Source organism: Artemia sp. Qi Xiang Cuo, chromosome 5 (assembly GCF_049724085.1).
Source record: "Artemia sp. Qi Xiang Cuo chromosome 5, ASM4972408v1, whole genome shotgun sequence".
Classification (NCBI taxonomy): domain Eukaryota; kingdom Metazoa; phylum Arthropoda; class Branchiopoda; order Anostraca; family Artemiidae; genus Artemia; species Artemia sp. Qi Xiang Cuo.
In genome coordinates, this window is record NC_142798.1 from 72177778 (window position 1) to 72191574 (window position 13797).

The 13797-nt window shown below is 32.7% G+C and overlaps 1 protein-coding gene across 1 annotated transcript in view; it reads right to left on the reverse strand.

Annotated features, from left to right (window-relative positions):
* Nucleotides 1-13797, reverse strand: part of LOC148952484 (ankyrin repeat and IBR domain-containing protein 1-like) — a 108621-nt gene that overhangs the window by 51639 nt on the left and 43185 nt on the right. The window contains exons 5-6 of the mRNA XM_089089914.1: nucleotides 5176-5362; nucleotides 3051-3391 (exon numbers count right to left, since the gene is read on the reverse strand). Of these exons, the coding sequence (XP_088946040.1) occupies nucleotides 3051-3391; nucleotides 5176-5362 (528 nt within the window). The remainder of the gene's footprint in view (nucleotides 1-3050; nucleotides 3392-5175; nucleotides 5363-13797) is intronic.

A 13797-nucleotide genomic window follows, 5' to 3' on the forward strand; every position in this document is an offset into this window, starting at 1 on the left:
AGTGCCTATGGATTGTTTTGAGTACCCGGCTGACTGACCGTATTTCAAACAGTAGGCTGTACGAAAAGTGTGATTCAATCACGCTTTCTAGGGCTATAATTAGAGAATGGTTGAGATGGCTAGGGCACGTTCTGCGGATGAAGAATGACAGATTGCCGAAGATCGTCCTTTTCGGTCAACCGTATAGGGCTAAATAGAAAGTAGATTGTCCTCGGTTGCGGTGGCAGTATGTCGTAAAGAAAGACTTAAGGGAAATGGGAAATTCCTGGGAGTGGGTAAAGAGAGGGGCTTTAAATAGGTTAGGATGGAGGAGGAGCGTGCGTAACTGCGTAGGCCTCAGGCGCTTTGGCTCTGCGGTGAGTTTTTAGTAGTAGTAGTACTACTGTTACTAGCAACTCAATGCAACACCAATCCACCTCTGACCCGTCCAGCTGCGCACGCTCCTCTCCCCAACTATTCAAAGCTTCACTCTTTGCCCACTTTACTACCTAATTCAGGGACAACTTACTGTTTGGCTCAAGATGGATGGACAAAAAGCACAATCTCTGACAATCTGTCATCTTACCTTTGTAAGACGTTACAATAATTATGATGAACCCAACCACAGAGAAACCAAGGGACTATTTCAAGAAGTTTTATGACTCAAAAGTTTCCGTTCCTATTACTAGCTTAAAATTTCAGACAGCAGAACCAGCAAGGCGATAATTAAAAATTTCGCTCTTTTTACAGGCATAAAATTTCACGCAAGAGGTTTAAAATCATTCAGGCATTTACAAGGCGGAGCTATATGTCTCTCCAAAAATGAGGAATAATGTGATTGCCTAACAAAACTACATACCAGAAGTAAGCAAATGAAATCAAGGCCCAATTTATGCTACGGAACTACCGGAATTCTTTTTGTCTCTGACCAAGTGTCACAAAAGATTCTAAATATAGAAAGGAACAAATTATTTACAGCCTAAAAAAAACTCTCAAATTAGTTTAAAGCTAATTGCAGCACGTATGTTAATTTGAACTTTGTTCTTCTTCTATTTCTTTTATTTACAGTTCTGTGCTTAAAGTTATGTAACAGGTAACCGTACTATTTCAGTAAAGCTTCATCTATTCAATGTACGAGACAGAAAATAGGACATCAGTAAAAGCATAACACAAACTAATGTTTCAAGTTATTTTAACTAAAAATTACATCAGCCTGATCAGTTCAACTGCGTCATATTGCAATTTTATTAAAAAGAATTGGCTCAGCACTGGCAAGATGTTCTAAAATGTTGAATATTTACAAACAACTTACCAATGCCATTTCGATATACGAGCAAATGTTGCACTCGTTATGGTGCTTAAGAATATGGGAAGCAGATAAGTGGCAACTTTGGAGCTAATGTTTTAGTGGAGCTACAACAATGTTTAGCGACTTAGCAATATTTTAGAAAAAAACTAGCGCCATAACAGCATGTCAACCCACAAGCATCAAGAGATTTCAAAATTATTATAATTTCGATTTATTTTATTTATTTATTTCATTAGGAATTTCACTTACTATGGATTTCAATCAAAGGTATAAGTTTTTCTTTATCTATCTTTTATTTAAGTTTTTAATTTCATTCGATCTATTTTATTTGTTTTATTTGATTTATTTATTTTACTACGGATTTCAATTGAAGGTCTAAGTTTGAACTTTATCAGATAGTGTTTAAAAGTTTGGAAATCAATGATCAAAGTATCAAAAATATTCGGAGCTTACAAAAATTGAGAGAGAAAACACATTGAGTGAGAGAGAAAATACATTAAAGAAAGAAAAATAGTTTGTTTGAAAAAGAGAGAAAAAAGATGATTAGAGAGAAAAAGAAAAACACATTAAAGAGAGAAAACAAAATTGAGAGAGAAAACACATTAAACCCTCTCACAAGGGTTTAATATAAATAAACCCGTTTTGGAGCTAAGTTGATACGCAGAAGATATGCTGCAATGGATACATTTACAAATAAATGTACATATTTGTAAATGTAAATTGTATTGTAAATGTAAATATAAAATATATTTATATCATTATATTTATATTAACGGGTTTAATATAAAAAAAAACGTTTTGGAGCTAAGTTGATACGCAGAAGATATGCTGCAATGGGTACATTTACAAATAAGTGTACTTGTAAATACACACAAATACGCCAATTGCATTTTTTTGTCAAAATAGCTATTTTTTACACAATGTAAGGCAACATTAATAAAAAGATAAAAATAAATAAATTTCTATTATAAAAACAAAATCACACTTCTATTTAGGTTCTGGTAATTAATTTTTATATTTTAATAGACAGCACCAAACAGGGTTAGTAGTTTCTCTTTATTTTAATTATCAGAGACTAGTTTATTGGGCCCGAATTTATGCTAACAGGTGGTATGCATAGGAGACAGTAGGCAAACCATTGGGCTTGGCAAAAATGCCTTTGTGCGTGCATGCCTTTGTAAAGCCACACCTTTTCATTAAAAAGAAATTTTTAAATGTTCACTTTTCTTTCAAAAGGAATTACGAAAAAAAAAAATAAATACAACTAACAATGTTTTTATGTAGTAATGATCAACTTTACGACCGTGGTCATTTTTGTGGTTTAAAATTCGATATTTTTTTCCTATTTTGTTGTAGATTGCGTATTATGTTATCCTAAAGTGACTGACAACTACAAATTTAACAATAAGCAAAAGGTCGCAGCATTTCAGTTTTTTTTAGCCATATAACACAAAAAAAAAACAAATGTCGGTACTCTGGTGTTTTAGAACAAAAATAGTATTTTAGTACAAATTATCATTAATTATCATTAATAATAATTGTCTTCTGTAACGCAGCCTATATGTTTCAGGGTTTAAAAACTATGAAATTACGCATAAATATTTTGAGCCAATCACTGAAAAAGACAGAAGTATTGCCTCTGACAACTAGTATTACTACTAGTAGTAGGCTACTGAAGTGTCGTCCCAGCACCAGCCACCTTCACATTCCTCCTCCATCCCAGTCTATTCAAGACTTGGCTCTTTACTACTAAGCATCATACCTTAATACAGCAATCAAATCCAGGACAAGTTATGTTTGACTCGACTTCTTTAACCTTCTCTAGTAGATATGTTTTCCAGCAAATAGAACAAAACTGATGACTACAGCTAAGTTCAATGCAAGACTGTTCGTAGCTAATATCACAGCAGATTCCGCACTCAAAATTAAACGTTTCACTCGGTGCAGAAGAACAAGAAGGTTTTCCCGAATGTTCGTAGTCTAGTACCAAGTCTGCCACTGGAATTGTAGTTAAGGCAGAGGCGGGTGGTGTAACACCTGAACGATTACAGCATCCGACTGGATCACGAAACCAATCTTCTAGGAGGTCTTCCTTTGACCATTCTGAAATAGTCATAGATACAATAAAACTGTTATGTGGAGCTAAACAGAGTAAGAAATTTGAAAAAAGAATGAACACAAATATAAAGTAAAGCTGAAAATTTGTATTTTGCGGTAAAAAAAAAAAAAAAAAAAAAAAAAAAAAAAAAAAAAAAAAAAAAAATCCAAAAGTTCTTTAGTGTATGGTAAAGATGAGGTGCGAAAGCAGGATTATTTTTTTGGGGGAAGATGGAGAGGGACATGAACAAAATAGATTTTATTTGATAATTCGATATGAAGTGTCTAAAAATTCAGTAAAATATAGAATTTCGGGGGGACCACGGCGCTGAGGCCAGTGCATAAAATCAAGAGGTACAATATCTTAAGATAAAGACTAAGGTACAATATTATCATGAAGATTCCGGTTACCCCAATGTTTAGGTGAAATATACGCTACAAATTTCCGGGAGGATATTTTTAATATTCAAGAAGATTCATAATTTACTAATTAAGCTAAAGACAGCCTTTATTGCACTGCTCTTCTTATCCGGTATACATTTCTATACCTTAAGCATTGCTAAAACTCCAAGGCAGAGGTCTAACGACCAATATATTTTTTCAATCAGATGCATCCTCAAGTTCTAAAACCTGTTTTAAATTGCACGAATACTGAGAGACCCAATGATAGCCTATTTTTCCAAAATTTGCGTTATCTAAGTATTCCTGAAGACCACCAAGATCACTTTATTATCTGTTGGAAACATAAGTACCTCTATTGAATTGGTAAATCTGAAAATTTGACCCTAGCAGGATATCCTCATACTCTAACTACTCGAAAGACCGCAGCAGAATCCCTCGCCACTCTGCAATGCTTAGCCCCTCATCTAATACTGTAGCGGTTACTATTTTCTAGCTAAATGACAATATCTTACCCTTGGAAACGGGAAGGCTAGATTTGAAAATATACTCAATGATACTTTGAATCAAGTCTCAAAGAAGGGTGGACCCTTGATATTCAGAAGATTTTGTCTGCATTCGCGCTCGAATCGTTTTCAGTCTACCCAAACTTCGTCAGCTTTTTCTCAGGATTTTTAAATGTTATAATCCCGATAAATGCTTCCGAAACAGAGACTCTACTTAAGTGAGAGGGAGGACGGGTTTTAAATTCGTCCCAGAAAGGGAAAGTGACCTAAGTAAAAGGGGATTTCTTGAGTTGGTTATGTTCTTTGTCCCTTCCTCGTCCAAAAGCGAAATTTAAGTAAGTTTTCCGTGCGCAGGACGTTTTTCCTTTCAGCTTGAACCATCTCAGAGGCGATGTTTTTTCAATTTATTAGATATTTCCTCTCCAGTAGATACTCCATACATGCTGCGTTGGGAAGTCAACTCTTCTCTTAGATAGTGATATATCATTTCAGGACTTTGAAAAGTCAATGAAACGATATAGCACCATATTCTCTAACGATAAAAAGGTCTCCAAGGGCCAGACGAGAAGTTCTCGTGGTCCCCATCTGGCCCGCAAGCCGCAGTTTTGAGATCGCTGGTTTAAAATAAAGTTTTAGCTTCGTGTTTAATGGGGCATACAATTTTTAATTTTATATTTAATCTTCATTTCCTCACTAGATTGTCTTCCTTAGAAAACCCGACAAACCGTTTTTATCAGACAACCAACGAAACGCTTTAACTTCTATTATTTATCAAGTTCTTAAGAAAACGGTTTCACCCTAGCTTTACGAGCAAACTAGATCATTCTATTCTTTATAGTTTTACCCACTATAAAAGAGACCCAAAGAGAAAATCAATAAAGCTACCATGGTCCTTCAGAAGAACTTCTGCAGTAAATAGCGGAATGTGAAGCATATCAGTAGTTTCAACGATCAGTAAGTCTTTGGCTTCCTGTAAATCCTGAGTTTTTAAGCCACTGTAAGAAGCATCTGTGTCAGACCCACTACTATCCCAAGGAACCTCAGACACTTTGGGTTCTTCGGGTGACTCGATCTGAAAGAATATATTCAAATGAATTGTATATGAATAGTATACCAATTCGGTTGTATATCAATAGCATAATAACACTTTTCACGGTTGAGTTGAATTCATCCATCATATAGGGTTTCCACTAGTCAAGGAGAACAACACTAGAACAAACACACAGAAGGTAAACATGACAAAGATTCAATAAAAACGTCAACCTGCTAAAGTTGTGACTCAGTTTAAACCCACGTCGTCTCAACTGACTTTCGAGCTTATAATATAAAAGTTAGATTTTTTCAGTTTTAAGTCCCTTAAAATGAAATTTCTTCTAGTTTTAACTTGAAGCCACGTTTGAAAGTAAAATATATTTGTAACCTTTCCAGATTTTTTTTCGGGGGGGGGGGCTAATGCGCAACATATAGTTGCTTAGCTTTTGATTTTTGTCCGGTCAGCTTGAAACTTACAAGGTATGCATTCTGGGCCAAAGGAACAAGTGATCTTAAAAAAATTATAATTATAACTTCTTTGTATGATCAAAAAAAGTTACATCGGATGGCAACTGTTTACTTTGGCATTTATATTAAATAACAGAATGTGATATTTTGCGATCACAGCTAGAGATGGCTAGGAATGAATAAATGAATCCTAAAAAGAACAAAAAATAATATGAACAGACAAGTCAAACCTTAGGTTGTCTACATAATGGGGTTCAGGATGGGTTAAGGCCCGAAGAATAGTTTCAGGCCCAATCTTTGAAGTAGATTTTCAATATCTATGACTGAAAATCTCAATTCCACCCAAATTTTAAAATGAAGAATATTATTAAAAAATTATTGCACAAATCTATATTCGACATTTTGACCAAATATTCAAATTTACCTTAAAATTTAAATTGCAATCAATTATTTTGGTTCTTAATCAGAAAGGTTAAAAAAATCTTTAAAAATATTCATACACTTAACAGATAATACGTAAAACTATGTCAATTAAAAAGGGACAGAAATTAATTAAGAAACTGTTAAAAAAAAAAAGTCTTCTGATCATCGCAAACAAATAGATTAAACCCAGAACGAACAGCAATTAAAGCAAATATTCCAGTAAAACTTGAGGTTGTCTAAATTTGAGGTTAATTTACATTAAATTCGAAACTAATTTAATAAACGTCAAACGAACAGAAATTGCAACACATGAAAGTGACGCTACCATCTCCTTCAACCCTTTAAATACTAGAGCACCATTTGCGCTTTACTGAAAACAGAATATAAAGAAAGAAAGAAGATTTTTTTAAAGAATGAAAGACTTATTGAAAAAAAAACATAAACAAAAAATTATTACTTCCTCCCCTAAAAAGCAAAGCTTGTCCGTGGGGGAGGTGGAGAAAACAAAATACTTAAAACAAGGAACACTTGGCCACCGATACCACTAATACCATCACACTAAACAATATATACAAAATAATATCATATATTATACTTCCTCTGAGAACATCATATCAACAAAACCCCCACAATTAATAAATCAATCAATCAATCAAAACTCATATTCAGCAAAAAACAGTTCCTTAATGATTTTTCTAAAAATGTTGGGATCACCAATAGTCTTAATATCACTATTCAAACTATTCCATTTCCGTGTACCTCTATAAAAAACAGAAAAACTTGAACGGCAAGATATACCTCTAGGCACACAGAAGTCCGCGCTACCCCTTCTATCATGAGAATGAACAGTAGACCTAATGGACAATGAATCACCAAAACAACGAGACTGAACATCCTGCTGCAGTCCAAAAATAAACCACAATATATAGAATTCACGAAGGCCTGCAGCCGGCAAAATTTTTAAAGTTGGGTAAATTTCTCGAACAGACATACATGGAAATATACCGGCTAAAATTCTTACTGCATGATTTTGTAGAACTCTTATTGGTTTTAGGGCAGAAGAAAAAGTAGAGAGCCAAATACTCGAACAATAAAGTATATACGGGTATATTAAAGGAAAATTAAGATAGCGAAGGACAGATTTAGGAAAACATTATTGGAGTTTCTTCATTATGCTTAAATTTCTTGCCAAAATTTTGCTAGTTAAAGTTATATTTTCCTTAAAAGATAAAGTTTCATTTATTACAAACCCAAGGTATTTAAAAAACTCAGTCCGTTTTATAACGTCATTGGACATAGCTAATTCCTTGATCCATGTGTAAAAGTTTGATGATCGTGAGAAAATAATCAAGTTAGACTTAGCCATTTTAATCCTTAATTTTTTTACCCTCAGCCATGCTATAATTCTATTAACTGATTCCTTCATGGGAACCTGCAGCAACTCCGCTGTCTTAGCTGTGCTAATGGCTGTTGTGTCATCAGCAAAAAGTAAAACCGTTTCATTAGTCGGGTTTACCGTTAGTTAATTTATTCTATAGCAAAAATTATTCAGACAATTTGGTAAATCATTAATAAATATCAAGAATAATATAGGACCGAGAACTGATCCTTGCGGAACACCTACTTCAATACGCTTTCTTTCGGAAGAAGAATCATATAGTTGGACATACTGATAACGATTATTTAAAAAAGTGTTTGTAGAGTAATGTGATAGCTACCAGATGAATTACTACGCAACCCATAAATATTTTTTTTAATTTCATCAACTGTTAGAAGTCTAAGGTGAAGAGATACATCAGTCGGGTCCCTCAGTAAGGACTCGAACGTCGGATCGCCTCTATCAGGTACATCTGACATAACTAGATTAAGACCAATATTCGAAAAGTAACTCTGAAATTCATTGGATATGTCCTTTTCAGAATTCAAAGTCTTTCCCATTACACTAACTAATTCATCAGGTACACTATTTATTTCTAATCCAATCACTTCTTTTATTAGTCCCCAGGTTTTCTTAGGGCATCCTTCGACCTCCTTAAACTTTTTCTCAAAATATTTCTTTTTTTCATTTCTTAAAATTGTGTTCAACCTATTTCGATAAATTTTATATAATTGTTTATTTTCTTGTGTCGGGTAAATTATTTGAGCTCTAAACAATTTATCTCTTACATTTATTTTCTTCAAAATCACAGAACTAATCCAAGGTTTTTTACTAGACTGTTTTCTATTAAACGGTTTCAATATGACTGCTTGACTTACAAACTCTGCAACTTTTCATAGAATAAAACAAACTTTGAATTTGCGTCCTGAACTTCGCCTAGAACATCGTACCAATCCACCTTTTCTATATCATTTTTAAGTTTTACCATCGCATTTTTACTGATCACTGGAATCCTTGATTTTTTGCCAGATATTCTAAATAGTTTTCTTCTATCATTACAATATTCAAAAATCAAACATTTTTAAACCATTTTAAACCATCCACCTAGATTCAAAGTTTAATATGGCATATGTTGTCATCATTACTTTCTTACTTTTAAATAAATTTCTTTCAAATGCACAGAAAATCAACCATTTATTGATTTTTCATTTCAAAATATTGCTTCAGCAAACTTGACTAATTAAAAAATCGCTAATTGACACATTAGAAATTATATTTAGGCAGCAATTTTGTCAAAGCTTTTGAAAAAAATGAAATTTAACAAAATCGTATTAATAGAAAAAGAGAACCCTTTTAAAAATAGTAAAACTAAACTGAAAGTCAAAAATGTATTTATTCCAAGAAATTACCCTTTCCCTTTCTCTAAACGTGATTACTGTTGTGATTTGTTCCGTTTTATATTATTATATGAGGGATGATAGACCAAGCAACTATACAAGTGGTAAATTCAGCAACATTTCGTTTGCAATTAGAAGAAGAAGTTGTGCCACCTTCATTGAAAATTCAACTTACACGTAGGCAATATTAAAGAGCTCAAGACTTCGAATGATACCTGTTAATGAACCCTCTCAGCCAATGAACGGGAAATTAGCTTTGACCTGGAAGTATTTATTTTATTCTGTGTAAATATAGTTTATATTGTAATACTTTACTTTATCTGTTGATGACGATCACTGATGTATGTGGTCGAAATATTCATAACTATTGTATCTGTTTTTCACTGTCTAATAAAAGGACCTATTCCTATTTGAACTTTTATTTGTTCGTTATAGAAAACCAGTGTGGTCTTCGAAAAAAATACCCACATCGTAGAAATGTAGTATTGTTTTCAGTAAGGTACAAATAACACCCTAGATTTGGGGGGATGGTAGGTACTTATTTGTAGCTACTCGTTGTACGTTTAACTTGATAATTCATTAAAATTTCTTTCCGTTCAGTGTTCATTTATTCACGCATGGTCGTTTCTGTTTGTTTTAATTATAATTTGTTATAAGCTTTATTCTAAGCTTATAACAGGCCACAATATCGCTTTTTTCTTTTAAAAAAAAATTTTTTCGGAAAGTTTTTTTTTTAATTAATCATAAAAAAAATCACCAACAAACAAAAGAATCCCTGAAATTGCTGATAAATCATTAGGGATGGCAACCATTGTCATGGATGGTTATTTACTCTTCTGTATCGACTGCGGACGCGACACTAGTTGAGATTTTGTCAAGGTTTAAATTTATTTATTAAAAAGCTCGTCTAAAAAACATAAAATAACGGAGAGTAAATTTGAAAAAAAAGCTACATTAATAAGACAATGAGCTTAATACGAGACAAAAAAAAATCGAAAACTCAACTTTAAACCGAACAAGAATGCCACAGTTGACCTGCTGTTTTTATATATTTTTCACATTGTTTTGAAACTACGATGTTGCATCTGCGATTGATCAATATTGAATCTTAATCAATCAATATGTATTTATCAATCTTCAGTTACGTGTCCTACAGTGATATTTAGTGCTATTATTTGGCAAAAAAGAAAAAGTGATATTTCTTTGTCAATGAATTTTAATGAATATAATACAAAAAAGCTTGAAAAAAGTTTTTGCGGTTTTTAAAACTGCGTCGAACAATACAGCCCAATCCCCGATATCATATCGATAACGACTATCCATATCGATAACCCCCGATATCAAGCTAATCCCTAGAAGTACTAGACTTAACTTTTATTTGAGTCTTAGAAATTCTTGTACATCATGACTGTCTTACAAGTCGTCTCTTTTTGTACTAAGGGAAGTAATAACCTTCCGAACAAACTTTCTTTAATATTTCTAGGATAAGTAGTTGAGCTACGTCAGTGAATCATCGGATCTTAGAACTTCATATCTTTTCTAATTCCTTCCTAAGATTTTCATTCATCTAGGCCTACTACTTTCTTTGAAATATCAATGAAAGTTACTTTGGATAGCGATTGTTTACTTTAGCCTTTAAATAAAATAAAAGAATGTGAAATTTTGTGATCAAAGCTTGGTCAATAAAACTTTCAGAAGTATTTAGAGCTTATTCCTCCCCAAGATTTTCATTCATCTGACTCTACTAACTTCTTTGTAAGTTCAAAAAAAGTTTCTTCGGATAGCGATTGTTCACTCTAGCCTTTAAATAAAATAAAAGAATGTGATATTTTGTGATCAAAGCTTGGTCAATGAAACTTTCAGAGGTATTTATAGCTTATATCTTTGCAGATTCCTTTCCAAAATATTTATTCATCAAGCTCTACCAACTTCTTTGTAAGTTCAAAAAAAGTTTCTTTGGATAACAACTGTTTACTTATGCATTTATATCAAATAACAAAATGTGATATTTTGTGATCAAAGCTTTGTCAATGAAACTTTCAGAGGTGTTTATAGCCTATATCTTTGCTGATTCCTCTCCAAAATTTTCATACATCTGGCTCTACCAATTCTTTGTAAGATAAAAAAAAATTACATCGGATGGCAACTGTTTACTTTGGCATTTATATTAAATAACAAAATGTGATATTTTGTGATCAAAGCTTGGTCAATGAAACTTTCAGAGGTATTTATAGCTTATATCTTTGCAGATTCCTTTCCAAAATATTTATTCATCAAGCTCTACCAACTTCTTTGTAAGTTCAAAAAAAGTTTCTTCGGATAGCGATTGTTTACTCTAGCCTTTAAATAAAATAAAAGAATGTGATATTTTGTGATCAAAGCTTGGTCAATGAAACTTTCAGAGGTATTTATAGCTTATATCTTTGCTGATTCCTCTCTAAAATATTCATTCATCTGTCTCTACCAACTTCTTTGTAAGTTCAAAAAAAGTTTCTTTGGATAACAACTGTTTACTTATGCATTTATATCAAATAACAAAATGTGATATTTTGTGATCAAAGCTTTGTCAATGAAACTTTCAGAGGTGTTTATAGCCTATATCTTTGCTGATTCCTCTCCAAAATTTTCATACATCTGGCTCTACCAATTCTTTGTAAGATAAAAAAAAAGTTACATCGGATGGCAACTGTTTACTTTGGCATTTATATTAAATAACAAAATGTGATATTTTGTGATCAAAGCTTGGTCAATGAAACTTTCAGAGGTATTTATAGCTTATATCTTTGCAGATTCCTTTCCAAAATATTTATTCATCAAGCTCTACCAACTTCTTTGTAAGTTCAAAAAAAGTTTCTTCGGATAGCGATTGTTTACTCTAGCCTTTAAATAAAATAAAAGAATGTGATATTTTGTGATCAAAGCTTGGTCAATGAAACTTTCAGAGGTATTTATAGCTTATATCTTTGCTGATTCCTCTCTAAAATATTCATTCATCTGGCTCTACCAACTTCTTTGTAAGTTCAAAAAAAAGTTTCTTTGGATAACAACTGTTTACTTATGCATTTATATCAAATAACAAAATGTGATATTTTGTGATCAAAGCTTTGTCAATGAAACTTTCAGAGGTGTTTATAGCCTATATCTTTGCTGATTCCTCTCCAAAATTTTCATACATCTGGCTCTACCAATTCTTTGTAAGATAAAAAAAAAGTTACATCGGATGGCAACTGTTTACTTTGGCATTTATATTAAATAACAAAATGTGATATTTTGTGATCAAAGCTAGACCAATTAAACTCTCCTGGGGTTTTTAGGGCTTTATATTTTTGCTGACTCCTATCAGAAATTTTAATTCACCTGCCTCTACTAATTTCATTAAAAATCAAAAACGTTACTTCAGAAAGCGGTTGATTTCCCTAGCCTTTAAATTGGTGTATTTACGACCCAAAACGACCTCCCAATCAGTAAATTCCTGCTAGTACACATAATTTATACAGGCAATATCCCAAAGATGTTACTTAATATGAGTATGATTTCCATACTTGCATCCGATATAGCCCTAGTTTCAGCACAAAAGTTTGCTGATATTTTAGCTTGTATTTTTTTTTTTTTTTTTTTTTTTTTTTTTTCAAACGGCTAGCCTATTATTTGGTAATTTGAACAACTATTGATGAGAGATTAACTTAAAAAAGTAATACAAATCAACGCAATCTGTAATTTTTGCGTAGCCTAAGGGCATATCCAGGAATGAGGAGGTGGAGGGGCTGGGACACATTGAAGCTGGAAATGAGTCTTAAAGTTTAATTAAAAGGGCTTTTCTGAATATATAAATTAACAATTTTTTTTTGTAGTGTTTTGTTCAGAAAAGGGGATAAACTCCATAGTTACCGCAATAACTATTTTAAATGGCGTAATAACTACTACTAAAAAAAATGATCTTTTCTCGTGCATTCCATATATTCATGACCAACAGAGCACAAATAAGAATGCAGAGCACAACAGAGCACAAATTCCTCCTCTTTAAAAGTTGACAGTTTTCTTCACACAAATTGTGCACACAACAAATTAATTGAAATTAGTTTTTTACCCTTTTTACGAAATTTAATTAACTTACAAGTCCTTTTTTTTTGCTTTTAGCGTTTTATTTGCCAAAAAATGAACTAAGAAAGTTTACCAGGTTTCTGTAAACAGAACGAAAAAATTGGCAGAAAATGCGAAGTTGCTATAACATGAGCCGTACAAGAAATTCGGAGAAGACCATCCAGTTCAGGACGGTGAGGCCTGAAACACTCAAAACAATAATTTAGGCGGAAACCATCTTGGGTAACAAGAAATCAACCATTTTGAGAAAATTTTATGCCTCTTGTTTCCTTTCACAAGAAGAAAAGTGAACTCCAGCATCAAAAGTACAATGATTTTAATAAACAACTGCATCATTCAATCTGGGAAAATGAATCATCATATTTTGCAAGAGGCCAGCCTTTTGCCATGGAGGCAAGCATGAGTTGTTGAGTTCGAATTTCTTGCCAGAGGTTCTTTTTAGATACCTAAGAACGAAGAATTCTTAATAGTAGTTCCGTAGTTAACTTTTTAGTTAACTAAGAATCCGTTGTCAAAAAAAAACTCTAAGTTAACTAAGAATTAAAGAAACGGCAAAATGTACTTATTAGTTAACTAACAAAGTAAATCGAACGAGGCTTTGGTGTCTTATTTTCTACTCTTCTGCAACAAGATTCGCAGAATCAATAATAGCGATGAAATATTCTTAACATTTATCGAATCAGAATCATCATGCTTGTAGCAAAGAAA